The sequence below is a fragment of the Pyxicephalus adspersus genome, chromosome 10 (assembly GCF_032062135.1).
Source record: "Pyxicephalus adspersus chromosome 10, UCB_Pads_2.0, whole genome shotgun sequence".
Taxonomy (NCBI): domain Eukaryota; kingdom Metazoa; phylum Chordata; class Amphibia; order Anura; family Pyxicephalidae; genus Pyxicephalus; species Pyxicephalus adspersus.
The window spans coordinates 16,411,301-16,430,575 of NC_092867.1; the positions used below are offsets into that span (position 1 = coordinate 16,411,301).

General features: G+C 38.9%; 1 protein-coding gene across 1 annotated transcript in view; it reads right to left on the reverse strand.

The window, feature by feature from the left end:
• Positions 1–18,184, reverse strand: part of LHPP (phospholysine phosphohistidine inorganic pyrophosphate phosphatase) — a 24,625-nt gene extending 6,441 nt beyond the window's left edge. The window contains exons 1-7 of the mRNA XM_072425162.1: positions 18,020–18,184; positions 8,536–8,723; positions 7,606–7,759; positions 6,630–6,693; positions 6,454–6,546; positions 4,432–4,523; positions 3,972–4,059 (exon numbers count right to left, since the gene is read on the reverse strand). Coding sequence (XP_072281263.1) covers positions 3,972–4,059; positions 4,432–4,523; positions 6,454–6,546; positions 6,630–6,693; positions 7,606–7,759; positions 8,536–8,723; positions 18,020–18,138 — 798 coding nt within the window. The 5' untranslated portion in view covers positions 18,139–18,184. The remainder of the gene's footprint in view (positions 1–3,971; positions 4,060–4,431; positions 4,524–6,453; positions 6,547–6,629; positions 6,694–7,605; positions 7,760–8,535; positions 8,724–18,019) is intronic.
• Between the last annotated feature and the right edge of the window lie 1,091 nt (positions 18,185–19,275).

Consider the following 19,275-nt stretch of genomic DNA (forward strand, 5'->3'; position numbering starts at 1 on the left):
AAAAAAAAATTTCATGAAAAACAGTGGATCACTTTTAGTACAGAAATCTAGACCTCAGTGTAACGCTCAGGTGGTTAAATATTCCCTGGTGGAGAATCAGTTACTGGCATTGAAACACATGGACCTGGAAGATTCTCCACCAGGGAATGTCTGATTCCCTATTTTATAAACAGACCCCCTTGTGTTTACCAATATTATTATTATTATTATTATTATTATTATTAATAATAATAAAAAAACAGTGTTTATATAGCACCAACATATTATGCACGGGAGGACCCTCCCCAGAAGAGCTTACAAGTGAAGAGTTTAAATATATTCTTGCACTAATCTCATCTATATTTGCACTTAAATTAAAGAGCTGGTCCTGCCCAAGGAAAAAAGTTTTAATACAATACAAGCTTTACTTATTGTGGCCTCCAACTCTTGAATTATTGGTTCAGCCTTAAAACAAGCAAAACAGTTGCATACTTTAGTTGCATTTTTCTAGAGGTGTTTGGCTGGATCATGTGACTTAATATGTGCTCTTTGCAATCTTCTGCACATGGCAGTGGGCGGATGCCAGATATTTCAGCACCCACATGATGTGGCACTGCTCTCTGCAATATTCTTTTATGAGTCTAGTTTGTGGACAGCCTTGATACCCAACGGAGATAAGGTAAGTATAGCAGACTAAATTTTTTATTGTTTGGTTACTGAATATTTTTGAGCGTTGGCCATGATGGACTTCTATTTCTACAAGTTACAACAAGAGCGTAACTAACACTTCATGGCCAAAGCTGAAAAATTCAGTGTCTGGCAGCTCCAAACAGTAACAAAGCAATTTAGGATTCTATACTTTTATGATCTTTACTGCTGCACCTCAAACTATACATAAGATAAAATAAAGAGAACATATGCTGAGATACACACACATATTGCTGCCATGCAGACCTCCTCCTAAGAATATATACATAAATATAAATAAAGTAGAAAGAATATAAATGTATACATTTTAGATGATATATAAGGAATAGTTGCTAAACTCTCTGGCTTCAATACTGCCCTGTAACAAGGATGAAGCTTACAAACCTCAGTTGTCCTTGGCATTCATGTTCAGGTCAATGCTTCCACGTACTGCCAAGGATTAGCGTCAGCTATGCAGCTAGCATTTTTAGAGGTAGAGATCACAAATAGTGATAGAATAGAAAAGAATTTAATATTCTAACAAGGCATGAGACAAACTTGCAACTGATGTGGCATGAGCGCAGACCTGAAAATTGAAGCCTTATAATTAGAATAAATAGTTGCATTATTATTATTGTTATTATTATCAAACTGGATTTATATGGCGCCAACATATTAAGCAGCTCTGTACATTAAATAGGGGTTGCAAATGACAAATACAGTGGCACAGGAGGAGGAGAGGATCCTGCAGATTGCATGCAGTGCAAGTGCCAAAAATAGCCTACCTGGTAAATTGTCCCAACCTGGAAGGTCGCTTTTCCCCAGTTATTGTTATGTTGCATACACACGTCTAATGGTTCTTGTCCGATAATCGTCCCATGGCCGATATCAGACAGGAATCTGTCATGTGTACAGCGCTCATTGTCTATTGTCCGAACAACCGTCCTGGCGTATCCACAGACGGTAAACGATCTTAATGAAAGCGATGGGGAGAAACGTGCAGCGGGGTGCCCTTCTATCGTTCTCCCCCTCCCTTCTCTATAGAGCAGAATGGTGCTGTATGTACAACACTCGTTCATGCATCGTGCAGTCCTTAGTCATTGCAAGCGTGTGTGTGTAGCTTTAGGGGTTAGATTGAAGAAAAGTTGCCTTATGCTTAAGGTCAGACACGGGGGGGTCTAAGATTAGCAACCAAGAAGGAGATTTAAGCCACGGCACCAGGCAGGAAGGTGTTCAGGTTGGGCAGTTGGATGGTATTTTAGCTCTGGATGCAGGACATTTTCTTTCTATAATTCCGAACTCTTATATCTAGGGATCTGTGTGTGGTTCATCTTATTTTGGTAACCTGACATTCCTCCACAAATCTGCAATAGTAGCACTTTTATTATTTCCTATATGACAGCTCATAGTGATGGTCTAAGAAAGGAAGCACAGCACAATTGTTAACAGGCACGGATGCTTTCAAAGTAGAATCTGCAGAGCTGGAATGGAGGAGAGGTAGAAGCCATGAGTAACTAAAGAGGTGATGATATTAAATCTTTCACTACAGTAACCTTTGATCTTACATTTTTTTTTATAACCTGGCACATTGGCTTTTTACTGCATCTTGTAAAAACTGAAATATCACTTTGAGTGAACCATTGCTTTAAATGACCTATAACAGCACTACTGAAAAACACCAGCAACTGCGCCAAATCATGTTTTAAACTCAATTTATTTTCTAGATTTTTTATCAGAATAGGCAATAATTAGAATATTGTATGAATGTTGTAAGAAATGATTGAAATCTCCACAGCCCCCTAAAAAAGTGCCCAGTTTGCTAGATAAAATTGATCATCAACATTTAATTATTAAAGCAATATTACACCAAAATAGCTTGCATGACTACAAACCTGCAAACACTGAAATTAGGTATAACATGAGATGTTATATTTGGTGGTAATCCACCAGCGTAATGTTATGCTGCATGTTAGCACAGTATTCTATATGTTAGGTAACTGCTGGGATCTGTAGTCCTCTCACATAGCTAGAATAGCACCTTTTATCTTCCGTGTGTGAGGACTATGAACCTTGTGTTCATGCTGGCAGAGGTAAAAAACTACTTTGCAAGTGTCCGTTGCAGCATCAAAATATTAGGACCCTGCAAGCACTGCTCCCGATATGAGCTTGTCAACCATTATTTAGGACTCCGATGAGTGTTTTTAAATATGCAAGAGATTTTTCATCTACAAATATCCTGGTGTGAGTGAATGCCAGTCCTTCTTTCTCAATAAGAAAAATGAAGACTACAAAAAAAACTGTGGACCAAATAAAGGAAGGCATCACCACATGTACAAGTGCAGAGATGCAAATGATGACAAGTAGATGTTATCATATATTAGCCTGCTTTACAGAAAAGAGTGACAACAGGGAAATATGGAAGTTATATTCAGGTCAAACATTATAGGATAATAAAGTACTCTCCACAAAGGGAGGTGGCACAGAAACTTCCAGAGCTCTAAACCTTGTGGTCCTGCTCCTGCCTGCACAATGCTGCAACTGCTTACGTTGAATTTTCTTTTACGTTAGCCCAGTTCTGAAACAAAGGTCTGAAGTTTAAAAGGTCATAGTGCTCCCCTTTTTCTATGAGATGTCAACCAGTTTAGCAGCGTAGGTTGTATCACCTCAAAATTCATCACTTTAACACTTCACATGTATTTTGTTTGCCAGCTACAAAGAAATGCGAGTATTTTCCTACAGTTCTGTGCATCACCAGCAGAATGAAGCACCGCTTTACTGATTATGGACAATGTGCATGTGTTACAGCAGGATTAGGCAAAAGGCAAGGTATTTTATCTACCTACCATCTTGTCTTATCTACCGAGATTCACCTAAACTCTGGCTACAGAACAGTCGTTAAGATTCTAGACAGTGCAATCCTGAATGTTTATATTTACATAAACTAAATATTTTCATATTCACTGTTTTACAAATCCCTTTGCTCACCTGAGTTGGCCTATTACTACTTAGATATACTATTTTATTGTCAATCTACAGCATGCTTCCTTTTTATAACATCTCCTAAAATTCCAAAATTTTTTCCTAATCAGCCAAAGATGGCCAGGTTATGACATTAATTTGTACCACACTTCCATTAAAATGTCCTATTAGTGCTGTGACATACGTGGCTTCGTTTATTCAAGTATATGGTTATTCAAGTTATGGTTAGTCCTACTGTCCTAAGTCTCCTCCAGAGGTGGCTCCTGCTGCCATATGAAGGCACCAATGCTAGAAAATTAATTTCTAGTGCGTCAGTGACCAGCTACCCCAGAAGCCAGTAGGATGTCCACAGCCTGGGCCAAGTTGTCCACATATCCATCTGCCTTCACTTGAGGATGGTTTTCATCACTAGGCCTAGAAGAAAGGAAGAACAGTCAAACCATATTCTCATTGCAGCCCATATGTCCATAGTTAATGTATAAAATCATTCTAAAATCTGTCTGAAGTTTTACAAAAAATACATTCCAATTACCACTATGAATGGACACTAGCTTATATTAAGTTTAATTAATATAAATTTAATAATAATTGGAAATATTGTACTGCTTTTGATATACGAGTATTGTACCTTGGTATTTTCTTTTGTCGCTTTCTATATCCATGTCGGTTTTTTTTATACTGTTTGTTATGTTAATATGCTCTTTTAAAATTTCCACAGTTTGTATACACACACATATATAATACACAGAGAAGTAGACTTCACACAAACACACACAAAAATCCAACCTGTATTTTCCAGTTCTCACAAGCACCGCTCGTATACCGCACCTCTGAGCTCCACCAATGTCATTAACCACATCGTCGCCGATCATGACAGCCTGGTATGTGACAGACAACAGAGGTGAGGTTCAGGACTCCCATATTACAAATTCAGCTGGATCATGTTTATGAACCTAAAACAGGAAAATCTTCAAAAAAAAACTTGTGGCATACCAATGGTCTTCTTGGATAATGTTGCCTACTTTATGTTGGATGTATATAAATAGTTCAAAAGAAAGAAAAGAGAGGGGTTTCAAGGCTGCTTGTGAAGTATTATATTTAGCAGGGTTTTTAAGCAGGTAAAATTATACGTCAACATAATATTTGTGTGCATCCGTCTCTCATTGTGAAATCATGGGATGGATACTGCTGGACTAGACATGAATTAACTATACTGGGTATTGGTATTAGAATGTAGCGTAAATAGTTGGAAGTAACGTCTCGTTTCCCGAAGTGTTTCGCCTCACAGGCTTCCTCAGGGGTACGTAACAGATGTACTGTATACACTTTTTTTGGTTCCATGAAGCATTAATGCTGCCCTTCACAATAATACTTCACTAGCAGCCTTGAAACTCCTCTCTTTTCTTTCTTTTGAACTATTTATATAAATTAGACCCTAGAGGAGTGGCTTAATACTTAACATTTCAAACTAAGTAAGTGGAAACGTCAATTTCTCTATATTTTGTGTTATGTTGGGTGTAACTAACACACTAAACTGGAATATAACATTTTACCCACCTGGTAATGTAGGCCAATGAGTACTGTATGAGAGCAGAGGATGGTACAACCATCAAAAGAATTGGGGTACTGGGGTACGCCCTTGTTTTTTTAATAGGACTTGCCTGTTGGGCTGAAGCAACGCACAGATGATTTATGCCACCCTTAACCCATCCTATTGAGAACTGAGAACGACAGACCAAGTTAAATGATTATTAATGAGCACTTTCAAGTTTAGCTTCTTGGTATACCCTGATCTGAGTGTCACATTGGGTTAGCAAACTGGGGTAGGATCAGAATATTAGCTACAATGAATCCAGCATTGAATTTAACTCTGCATTAACCCCAGTGTAGCAATAATAAAAAAAAAAAAAAAATATATATATATATACAGTTAGGTCCATAAATATTTGAACAGAGACAACTTTTTTCTAGTTTTGGTTCTGTACATTACCTCAATTAATTTTAAATGAAACAACTCAGATGCTGTTGAACTGCAGACTTTCAGCTTAATTTCAGTGGGTTGAACAAAAAGATTGCATAAAAATGTGAGGAACTAAAGCCTTGTTTTACACAATCACTTCATTTCAGGGGCTCAAAAGTAATTGGACAAATTAAACAGCTGAAAATAAAATGTTCATTTCTAATACTTGGTTGAAAACCCCTTTGCTGGCAATGACAGCCTGTAGTCTTGAACTCATGGACATCCCCAGATGCTGAGTTTCCTCCTTTTTAATGCTCTGCTAGGCCTTTACTGCAGTGGCTTTCAGTTGCTGTTTGTTTGTCGGCCTTTCTGTCCGAAGTTTAGTCTTCAACAAATTAAATGCATGCTCAATTGGGTTTATATCAGGTGATTGACTTGGCCATTTATGAATATTACACTTCAAAGCTGAAAATTGTGGTAATGTACAGAACCAAAATTAAAAAAAAGTTGTCCCTGTCCAAATATTTATGGACCTAACTGTATATATAAGGCCTGTATGTGCAACTCTATTAGCCAAAGTGGCCATAAACACCCCAGGTATAGCACGTGATGCTCCCAATTCAGCAATAATTTGATGTAAACTGAATAAGTCTGAATTCTATGGAGAGTTTGCACCAGTTAGAGGTGCTCTTGGCTCAAAAAAATTTCCAAATTCTTAGGATATCTTGCATTCTCAAAGCATCAAAGAAATGTTCATGCACCGCTGGGTAGACACAGATTTCCCCAGTATGATTCTTGCTATATCTGCCCATATACATCCATGCTGAGTTCTGAGTTTTTATTATTACCTCATCTGGCTTCACTCCCATCTCGTTCACTGCAGACATGAAAAAATTCTGTGATGGTTTTCCCACAACCTCAGCAGTAATATCACAGGCATACTGGTGAAAAACAAAAACAAAGATCACTGAGCTGTAAGTAATACATAAGCTGCAGTCACAGAGAAATAAAAAGAAGTCTTTACCTCCAGAGCTTTCATGTAGGCACCTACGTCGATTTTTAAGCCATCAGTTTCTTTATAGTAACGTCTGTGATAAAAAAAGAGACATAGTTTAATCCAAGTATTGGCTAACAATCACAACATTTAAAAAAAATGCACAGTAATGCATATGTAAAAAAGAACAGTCATTAATTTATTTGTATAATTATAGGTTATTGAAGCGGATATCTATCCAGATATAGAAATCACTACCTGGATAGTAGATGTGATTCTAGAATAAGTACCTATATCTCTTTTAATATATAGCCCTTTCCCTGCTTAGATGTAAGAGGGAATAGAGGGGCGGCTCTTTCAGCCAATCAGATGCAGACTCTTGGGAAAGTATATTGCATTCCATCGATTGTAGCTCATGCCATACAGGTCATATAGCACAGGACTAATGTAAATGAGCAGCTACATTTTTTAATCAACTTGAACATGTAAGATAATTGTTGTTTAAAATAAACAATAATGGGACATTTATATAGAAAGACACATCAACCTACAATTCTGTACATATGGCAATGACACAACTGTTTGCAGACTCGGGCAGACCGCTGTACTGGGAGCCGATACATTATTTAAAGATCACTCCATGGAGTTTTATCTAGGATATGTTTATTTCCCTAGTGCCTAAACTTGATGGACTTTTTTTTCAACCTAACTATGTTACAATTTGTCAGTAATTTAATATTCATCCATCTAGAATGTGTATATAGCCTTGTATTTAGCTGCAAAGTGACCTTAAATTTAAATGAAGTGGGCTTTCCTATTTTCATAAAGCTTTATGATTATTTACTTTCCTGAATAATATTAGTATTTTACCTGCATTGTTTGCCTTTTAGAAAGATCTTCATATTGATTTGTGCAATGGAAAAGAATGCTGATAATCCATAGCTGATGGTATACTTATTAGGAAGCTGCATAAATATAAAAAAAAAAAAACACACAAAGCACTTACCCCTTTCCCAGAGATATAAGAACCGGTTTCTCTAGACCGATTAGCACATTAAATGCTTTATTCACGTTTTGATAGGAGAAATTCTCAGCTGCATCACCAATCACAACACAATTGGGCTCGGACTTATCAATGGAGTCAAACTCCGGTAGGAGATCTGTAGGAGGGAGGAAATCACTGCTACATCATTTAACAGTAAAGTGCTGTCTATATGGATTAAAAAATGTAATGCTCATTTACAAGTACAAGATATAAAAAACTTACAACAGTTACAAGCTCTGAGTATTGACTCCCCTCATGGGAAGCCCTAAATGGTGTACAGCTGCTCTTATAAAATCCAAACCCATAATTTATTTTAAACCCTTACTAATTTTAGATATGATAGGAGATTTCCACTGATTCAGGGATAAGTAAAATTATAACTTAAAGTCTACTTACCCGAAAAACCCTCCAAACCACACATTAAAAAAAATAAACCATTTGAAGAAAAAAATAATATCTACTTTGAATCTCAGCTTTGGGCACTGGTGACATTACTGGCTGCTGGCAGAGCTGAGGAATCCCACAGGAATATGCTAAAGCACAACTTTTTTTTTACTTTTTTTGGGGGTGTTGGGGGACTACTGGATAAGCTGTGTCTCAATTTTATTGAATGCTCTGCTTTAAGATGTACAATTGGAAAAAAATTACTTCCAGGAGACACCAAAATTCTTTGCTAACTTTTTATCTATCCATAATGCCAAGATAGAGATTATGGATGGATAGGAACAATATACATACAAACGTACAATAAAATTAAGCTAAAATACATTTGGTGGCCAGATAATTACTTTTAGAACAAAGAGCTTTTTATTGTGGTAACCAAATTAAAGTTGCTAATTAATTCCAAAACATTGATAAAAACTTTGCTTAATAAAGGGGGAGGTTTGTTACCATCATGGACCAGCAAATGTGGTCTCAGTCCTCTTTCCTGCATCATCTTTTTTGCTGCTGGGCCAGGAGCAGTAACTTCTTCTTCAGAGATGCTGAAGTCAAATCGCTGCAGTTTATGGACAAACTGACTCCTTGTGGCCTGTGACTCATTTGTGCAAAAACGTAACTTCAGGCCAGACTGCCGAATCCTAAAAAATTAGAAGGGCTGTTAATAAATTCTAATAATTCTGATAGGCAGCACAGTGGCTCAGTGGTTAGCACTCTGGCCTTTGCAGCGCTGGGTCCCAGGTTTGAATCTTGGCCAGGACACTATCTGCATGGAGTTTGCAGGTTCTCCCCGTGTTTGTGTGGATTTCCTCTGGGTACTCTGGTTTCCTCCCACATTCCAAAAACATGCAGTTAGGTTAAGTGGCTTCCCCCCAAAATTGACCTTAGACTGTAGGAAAGAAATGTGACTGAGGTAGAGATGTTAGATTGTGAGCTCTCTGAGGGAAAGTTAGTGATTATGAACTTTGTAAAGGGCTGCGTAATATGTTGGTGCTATATAAATAAATGTGCGATAATAATGATAATATAAAATTAAAAAGCAGAACTGGCACTATTCAGGTTCTTCTGCTTTGAAGGAAGATTGTTATTCTAGAACAGGGGGTGCATAAACCATACCATGAAGTGCCATTAAAACCTTTCTGGCAAGACTATCTGGTATAATTTTATTGAAAGCTGCAGATAAAAAAAAAAAAGATTGTGAATATTTAAATATACTACAGTCTGTTAATAGTTCTATGAGATTTTAAGACAAGAAACAAATGTTTACTTAAATAATGACATGGTATGGTAAAGCTAATGTGAATTTTAATTGGGTATTACTGGAACCCTATTATGTCAGCAATGCCAGCAATAAATGCCAAGACTTTTGGAATGCTAAGGGCTAACTGGTATTTGATGCTATAAAGTGTTACATTAGGTGCTATCTAATTATAGAAATTGGTTTACATTTTGAAGTAGGGTTATGGGTAAGGCTGTCAGGATGTTTGGATACAGATTACAACAGAGTTTTAGGTTGGGAAAAGTCCACACTGCATGGTGTCTCTGCAGCTTCAGGCCTCACATCCGGAGGTTAAATACAGCCCTGGGCTTATACCTCCAGACATCGGACAGATGAAAATTATGCATAACACTTAATGTGTAATTGCCCTTCATAACGTAAGCTTTTCTCTTTTAAATGAGGCCATTTGGATAAAGAGATAACGAGGTCCCAAAGTACGCCACTAATATGCCAGCGATGCGTGGCGCACTTGGAGGGTAATGATGCAGGTGAGCAACGTAGATGAGGGACCAATTATACCTAATAAATGAGTATGCGACCTTCTCAGAACAATGAACAGCGGGTGTGACGAGGAGGAAGAGACCAAATCAACATCTGTTCTTCCATGTAACAGTAATTTTTTTCAACAAGGGCCCTCCCACACTGCCTGAACATGGGGAAAGGTATAAAGGACATGAATACAATATGGTGCGTCCATCCCTGCTGACTTGTAGAACTCTATAACCCTTACAGAGTCAGATATAATACACACATTGGAGGACTTACAATAGATACAACTCCATGAAGTTTATTGTGTTCCGCAAGAGAATCTTTGCATATTCAGTGCACAGGGATTTCAATTTTTAAATGTTTTTTTTTTTATAGGTACAATAAGAATCAGTTGATGGTTGAGTTGGTGGGTCGATGTGTTAAGTGAACTTTGAATGGAATTTAAACCACATCAAAAGAGTTTACACAATACTGCTTGTGTTTTTGGGTCACTTTATACTTTATTGCATGCCAGCTTCCTAATATCCATGTTATATATTTTTCAAGATGGGTGGCTGCCATGGGTATCCATTGAGTTACTGACCCTGGAAAAGCATGGAGCCCAATCAGTTTCTGGGCCCCTAAAATTCACCGGGCAGAGACTTACTAAGGTGGGAAGGAATAATAGACACAGAACATGAATCCACAGCTCTCCAAATGGCTTGGATATTCTCTTTTTTATGGTATACTTATTGGTAAATTGATTACTTTAAGCTTTCAGCCTTTCACCAAAAAAGAGTGAAAGTTTTAAACATTGCTACCACTCAGGGTAAGGTGACTATTCTACAAATCAAAGTTTGCATCAAACTTGCACAATATTAATAATATTAATATTATTATTATTATTAATAAACAGGATTTATATAACCCCAACATATTATGCAGCCCTGTACATTAAATAAACAATAACAAGGCAAAAGAGAACCACAGAGAGCGACTACTGCTCAATATACAGTACAGGTCACTACAGTTATTACCCCACATTTAAATTAAAAAAACGTAAAGCTTGAGGTGTCCTTTGCAGTGTTTTCTGCATATTGCTGGAGGAGAAAATGAGAAAAAAGTCACACATTATTATTTCTAATATTTGGTTGGACCACCTTTGGTTTTGATTACAGCATGTGTTTCTGTAGCATAGATCATCGATAAGCTCATGCAATTTCACATTTATTCCAACCAGAGCTGCATTCATTTTTCACCGAGATCTTTTATTGATGATGGGAGAGTCAGAATGCTGTGTAAAAATTTCTCCAGCACAACCCAAAGATTCTCAATAGGATAAAGCGGACTTAAACTTCAATTTTTACCTTACATAAAAGAGTAAACAACCTATTTAATAAGGTAAAAATCACCTTTTTTGGGGGAGGGGTTTAAAACCCTTTTTTTTTAAAGCTCCTCTTCTTTCTGTCTTATTCGCTGCAGCAAATAAAACTAAATGGGAGCGCAGAGCATCCTGGGATACCCAAGTCATGCATCCCGGGAGGCCCTCTGGGTGCTCCTTCTGCACATGCTCGATTACATGCCCAGTGAAATCAGCACTCTTTTTTTCCCCCATCAGTGACATACAAAGGAGGAAGAAGGTCAAAGAAGATGGTGCCAAGATGAAGTGGGATACCAGGACCACGACCCGATACAGGAAAACTGGGTAAGCCGCAGACCATGGCCCTTGTATGCATCGCAAGCTAAGGGTGGGTTGTGTACCTGGACAGGTGGACAGGTTCTGGCATCATGACGTCACTCTGGGGGAAATTTCTTCCCCTTTGAATGACACACGACTCCCCGCACATGCGTGGTCCGGACTTCGTACATTTAGTGGTCCGTGACGTCCAAAAGGTTGGGGACCATTGTTGTAGAGGAAACAAACAATACAAATACAGAATGCATTGTGTTTTATGAATGTAGTGCTGTAATGCACACTGTATTAGTGATGGACATTTGGTTCCCTTTGCCTGAGAGGTTATGTTGCCTTGTTGCACCCAATGCTCCCCCAATATAGAAATACTGATCTTACTGTCACACTTCAGTATGTCGGTGTGTCCAGTAATGTCTTATGCACTTCCCGCTCATTTTGATGTCTGAATGGCAGGAGGTTAATGCGATCCCTATTCCAGCAAACAATCAGCTCTTCTGATCTTTTATGACTTCCACAAAACATCTGTGTTGGTAAAACAATTAGCTGTGGAGATGCCCGTGTGCTGTTTAATCATTAATTGGCTCCTGACAGGAATCGGAATTGTGATTGCAGCATCTGTTCCCTCATTAAAGAGACACAAAAGCCTAATCAGCAACATTTATTTTTATGGGAGATGGTAAAAAGTGGGACATTTGAGGACCACTCATCACCAGTAAACAAAATAAAGTATGCAGTGATTTCCTGCTATTCTTATTTTCACCTAATTACAAGTTGTCATTTAGATAGTTGTATCATGTAATTTCTTTTTTTCAGGAGATTTTGGCAAAAATCTCAAGCAACACCAGCCCATAGGGATTGTCTTGGTTTGTACATAACAGGCCGGTGACTTATGCTCCAATGTTTAACCAGAATTTTTTTTAAGTGGGGTAAGAAGAAATTTTAGGCGAGTGGTGCCCCCTGTATTGTGACCCAACTCTTTAGTAACCCAAAACAGCCGGGTGTTACTGAAAAGTGCTGAGTGGTGCACTCGGGTAAAAGGGGCCGGGGAGAACACTGGGCTCCTTACAGATGCTCAGTTAATATTGCCCCTTGATGATGATTTGGGGAGACACTGGAATGAATGATCGCTGTTTCGAGCAATTGGGAGAGGGAGACAGAAGGGAGAAACCCTGCTCTATAAATGAAATAAGTGGTATTACCGGTCAGTTGGTTAGTGATCTGGCACAGCATATCACTAAACTATGCTGTGGGCACCTATAGACAATAACGAATGATCATTTCCAGCATGCGCCACTGTGTTTAAATGCAACATGATCCATTTCCACCAACACACCCCAATTCAGAGCACTGGTACATCTTAATACCACTGGGATGAAGGCAGTTTGTCTTGGCCTTTCATTGGTGCTGTGTTGACCAACCAAGGCCAATTCAAGGGGTATGAATGGGCCCTTAAAGTGTCCCTATGCTGAAATGCCACCACCACCAGCATATGCTTCCCTTCATTACCCAAACACTCTGTTTAGCCACTTGGTAATTCCACTGAGATACCAACATTGGGCCTGATTTATTAAAGCTCTCCAAGGCCAAATAGAATATACTTCCATCAGTAAAGCTGGGTGATTCGGCAAACCTTAAATGGATCTGGTCCAGGTTTAAAAAAAATTGCTAGCAAATAGCAAATGACTTTGAAAAAATCTATTCCAGGTTTGCTGGATTACCTAGCTTCACAGATGAAAATATATTCTCTCCAGCCTTGGAGAGCTTTAATAAATCAGGCCCATTGACTTGCATCATTCTGTTTGTAATGGGGTGAGGCTACGATGTCTTACACCCCCACTCTAATAATTTAGTATTATTATATTATATGAGCTTTAAATATGACTTTTTGTCATCACAACCTTAACAGAAATTCAAAAATTACAAAAAGGGAGATAATACCACTAGTTTACTGCCACTTAACCTCAGCTTTTCATACAAAAGAAGTCCCACAGAGTTTTAGCTTTACAATTATATAGTGGAGACAACATTAACCAGAACAAAGAGAATTCCGGCAAAGAAATCAAACTGTTAACGTACTTTGAAGGCCTTGTTATGGTTTATAAATTCTTGGTTTAACACATCACAGTAGAGGCTCTCTGAGGGTGGTTGAGGTTTACAAGCCGTGTCTGCTGGACCTCCTCACAATCGTTGGCTTGTTTGGCCTGGAGGGAGACAAAGATGGACACCAAGCCAGCAGATGCTCACTTGTGCCTTGGTTTTCAGTATCTTACAGCAGACTCTCCAACAATAAACTGTAAATATCCCACCAGCTTATTCATATGTTCAGTGGAGCCTTGTTGTGCTCTTGTAAGTGTGTCACCACCTTCTGCTGTTTATTGTCCTGGCACACTTACAAATGCAAATGACAAACAAGCCCTATACTTGTCACCACATTGATTGGGCACAGACAGTTCCACCCCTGTCTTATCCGTGTCTTCTTATACAATAGCTGTTTGTATTCCTCTCTTATTATATATCATTAAAATGTCATTGTATTTGTTTAATAATTTACAGATTATTCTTCACTAAGCTCTCTAGAGAATAGGCAGGAGCTTCCTGAACAAGTTTTACTTGTAACTCCTCTGGCAAATCCAGAAAGGACTTCAGGAAAGAGACACATTGATACAGGGAACAAATCCTGGCATTTGGAAGAGTTTTGCTAAGTTTCTTATGAAACTAGTACACTGTATTGGTGTTCTTTAAAAATCAAACTACAGATGAGGACAGCCCCAGCCAACATTTCACAAAAGTGCCAGCTAGTAGCAGTCAGCTTCTGCAAAGTGCGACTCTCCAAAATATTAGGCTACGTACACGCTTTAGATGATTCTTGTCTGATAATCGTGTCAGAGCTCAGCACTCGTCGTTCATGGATCCATCTTGGCGGATCCACAAACGATCCTAATGGAAGTGAAGTTTTTGTACCACAGTTTTTGTCCCACTTACCTATTTGACCTGGTAAAAAAAAAATATACACCCCTAGCCGCTCTTTTTCGCTCCTCCAATGACCTACTACAGTTGACATTCAAAAATCCAACAACTTCCACAGCCTGGATAGTCAGGAGCCGGATAGGCGCCCGGATTAAAAATGCGCTCCGAAACCCATGCCGGAAAACTGAAGGAACCAGATTATCGATGACTGGATTCCCCCATCTCCTAGATAGTAAGCTCTTTGGGGCAGGGTCCTCTCCTCCTGTGTCACTGTCTGTATCTGTCTTTCATTTGCAGCCCCAATTTAATGTACAGCACTGCTTAATTTGAAGGCGCTATATAAGTCAAGTTTAACAATAATAATAAAAAAGTGAAGGAGAGAGCGTAGCGGGGTGCTGCTTCGTCGTTCTTCCCCCTTCCCTGTCCATAGAGCAGAACAAGGCTGCATGTATAACGCTCTTCATGCATCGTTCATTCTTTTGTTATTGGAAAGGATCGTGAAAGATCCTTTCAAATGACAATTTTTTGTGATTGTTACTTGCACATAGTATTGATTGTAACTGTACGTAGCCTTAGTTAATGCCTAGTTTTTCAGAGATTCCAGGTATAAATAAGTCATTTTAGTTTTAGTTTTTGATTACAATTAAAAGGAATTGAAACGTTTAAAGCTTTTTGTCAGAGTTTTTCTACCCTGCTTACAATGTAGCTTTGAAAACAGGACCAGATAGACCACAATAAAAATCTATCAAAGATTCTCTTTCTTCTATAATCCATCCCAAAATTAAAAAAAAATTTGTTTGGGGTTACAGTGAAAATTCAAACTCCTGACAAATATTACCCAAACCCCCCCCCATCGTCTTTTTCCAGTGCTGTTTGCAAGTTGCAACATAAGATGGAATGTTGGAGGGTAACCGATCCCTAGTATACAGAATCTTCAGGGAGTTAGATTCAGGCTTGTGAGTCCAAGGATTCTCACCATAACCATGCCACAAACACTGGGCACATTACTTAGAACTTTATTTGCCATAAATGAAAGGTCCGGGTAGTGGCCAACCCATTTCAGGGGCTCATTGGTCCCCCTTCCTCAGGGCTGAATATTGAGTTGGATCGGATAAAGTACTTGAGAAAGTCTTTGACCTGCATTGAAAGCTTTGCTTAGGTCACCAGCCAGGCAATCTAAACAGAAGGAAAAATAACCATTTACTTTTTAATGTCAACAACATTATCAGGAGCGTTGTGATTGCTGTGTTACAGTAAATTTTCCAGCAGCCACATGTGCCAAGCAAACTGGAAATACTGTAAGTTGGTTAATATTTAGGCTTGGCCTCATCTGTCACGGGCTGACCTCTAGGTAAATATAGGAGGCTAAATATAGTGGACATGAGACACCTTAGTGCAGGAAGGCTAATGTTACTACAATGATGTCAGTGTACAGGAGAAATGTAATACATTGATCTACTACCATGTTATAACCGCAAGATCAGGGTATCGGCCCAATTTTGTATCTTATGACATGACCCTTATAATACATGAAGGACATGCTGTGCAATATAATTGTTGAACATTCCTCCCCATATCTCTCACAGTTTGCTACCTGCTAGTAGAGATTTGATGGCATTCCAGAAATTGGATGTGGATGGAAGTCAAGATACGAATACAGAGTGCACGCAACTTAAGAGATCCCAAAGGCGAATGGAAGCGTTTACCTATGCCAACTCAGCACTGGCACACAGATATTAAAAATGAACAGAATTGTCAAGAGTAGAAGTATTCCTATTTGAATATTGGTGAGCTTTGTGAATTGATTCTGGCAATATCCTGGTATCAAGACTCATGCTTTTCCACAGTGCTCCCGATATAAAGACCAGTCATAGCTGATCCCTCTTCTTGTGCAGGGTGACTGGTCTGGTATCCACACCCCTCCTGTAAATTTTCTTACTGGCATCCTGAAATAGATGAGCACATTGGGTACATGTGTTTGCTGTGGATAAAGCAGATTTATATCTTCTGCAGCTCCTGAGGAATATATGTAAATGATAATCAGCTTAGCATAGTCTACTGAGCCACGAGTCTGTAGGCACGTCATCATTACGCTGCTTACTGCCTGGATGTTAGATGGCACAGTATCAATACAACGTATCAGATGCCCATTTTGGTCAAGAACCATGCCACCACAGTGTTCAACCCAGGACTTTTTTTAAGCTAAGAAATTGTAGGAGGGTGGCAAACCCTGTAATGTGACTCAACTCTTCAGTAACTACCCAAAAACAGTAACTGAAATGTGCCGATTGGTGCGCCCGGCTAAAAGGGCCTGGGGAGAACATTGCACATATACAAAGAAGAGGCATTTTAAGGGAATTTGCCAAATTAATGGCTGCCACCTAGCACAGATGAAGATTCCATCTAATTCCGGGGCTGCCATTCCCAGAAGCAGTGCCGGGGAACTATATCTGGTGGTGCTGGTCTGCTCTGCCAACCATCAGCCAGTTTGTCAGGTTCTCTCTAATAGGATTTGGTAATACAGACATTGAAATAAAAGGTTTCCCTGTCTCGTTCTAATAGTCATATAAAATAATGGTAAATGCTTCCTAAATGAGAAATGAGGTCAGGGGATGTTGCTTTCCTGCATTTGGGCATTTAGAATGTACATCTAGGTTATCGAAATCTCGCTTACTTTGATTAGGTGATGCATGTGGCAGATCAAAAGCTGCATTTGTTTTGCATTTCTTCAGATGCAGCATAATAAGGAGCAGGACAAATATACTTTATGTATAATAGATGGATACATAGATAGAAGTATTTCCAATAGTGTAGGTTGGCCGGTAAAAGTTATCACAATAATACAAATTATCCCACCACCTAAGTATATTATTCTGGAAATTCTAAAGGATTCCTAGACGTTATTGCTGTACATTGATTACAATAAATTATGATGGATTCCTATTGGTTATTGTTGTATAAACATTGTATCCCCTTAATCCATAAACTGATATATAATTTATTAAGGATCTCTATAAGTTATTGCTTTGCATACATTGTATTTGCTCATTCTGTAGACTCACATACAATGCTCCATGAATTACTAATTATTCCTATAGGTTAATGTTGTACATTGTATCCAGCCAATCATTAGACACAGGTACACTGATCTATTAATAACATTAATATTAACAGGATTTATATAGCGCCAACATATTATGTAGCATTGTACATTAAAAAGAGAAAAAAGATCTATGAAAGATTCCTATTGGTTGTTGCTGTGTTTACATTGTATCTAGCCAATCAGTAGACCCATGTACACTGATTTATGAATATTGGAGGATTCTTATTGGTTGTTGCTATGTATACATTGTATCCAGCCAATCATGAAGCCCGCTAAGAATAAGCAGAATGTCTATACTAAGCACGTGCTGTCTAACTAGTCCCGCCCCAACATATCTCCGTTAACTCGCCTCATAGTTAGCCACACCTTTAACAAATCAGACCCGCCCAGTAAGTCACAGCCACGCCCCTGGTGTCATTCGCCCTACCTGTTGACTGCCTCTACAGAACCGGGGATGGCGGCGCCTCCCTCTGGTCCCCCGCTGTCGTACAGCACACCGCTGACATCCAGCAACACTGCACGCACTCCTCTCGCCCAGGACGCCATGACGGACTGCTTCACTAAGCGGTGCGAACAGGAGAGGCCACGCCTCTATGGACGTAATGACGCGGGTGCATGATGGGATATGTAGTCCTAAAGGAGCACCTTGAGTTGAGAGGGGGCGGGGCGAAGTGTCATGTGACTAGCATGTGTCATGCTACAGATTAGCAAACAAAAAACTGTGGTTAAGCATAATTCGTCAATGTTTTTTAATGTCCAACAACTACTGCTGGCTATACAGATCTGATTTGTCAAATAAAAAAGAATTAGGGAAACTTATGAAATTCAGCCATATATAGCCCTGCCATGCAGCACAGCCAGGAGAATGACACCAATTTTCTTTGTTCAAGTCACAATATCAAAACATTTCCAAAATCCGCCCCTACCTGTTCCCAGAGACCACCAATCACCTTGTACACGCTCTAATCATCTCTCGTCTGGACTACTGTAACCTCCTCCTCTCTGGTATTCCACTAGCTCCTCTCCGCAGGGTCCTCTCCTCCTTTGTCACTGTCTGTGTCTGTCATTTGCAACCCCTATTTAATGTACAGCGCTCCGTAATATGTTGGCGCTATATAAATACTGTTATAAATACTTTTTATTAATATTAAAAATTTTGGATATACTTTTATGGTCTTTGCCAAGGGCAGACATAGGGAGGTGCTAAGTGTGCTGTTGCACAAGGGCCCAGGCCAACAGGGGCCACACAGGAGCTCTAAGCCAAGTCATTTCTGCACAGGGGCCAGTATTGGCTATGCTGGCCTACTAATCAGTTCAGAAATATTCACTACTATTTATCACAGGGACAACAATTTAATGAAGAAGAGTTCAGAGAGCGGATAAACTCATAATTCTAATAATTTTGCCCTGTTATTAGACAAATAATGCTTTTGTTTATAGAGGTTTATATATTTTTACCCAAAAAGATGGATATTTGAGGAGGAAGGCAAGACATAGCCCCCCAAAACATGAACCATTGGGTATTATTTACACAAGTTGTGTATTCTATGATAATGTAGGTTATTACTATGGTAGCGACATTAGATTGTGGGCCCCCATGAGGGACAGTTAGTGTCATGACTTTGTACAAGGCTGTGTAATATGATGGCGCTATAAAAATACTGTGTAAAAATAAATAGGTTG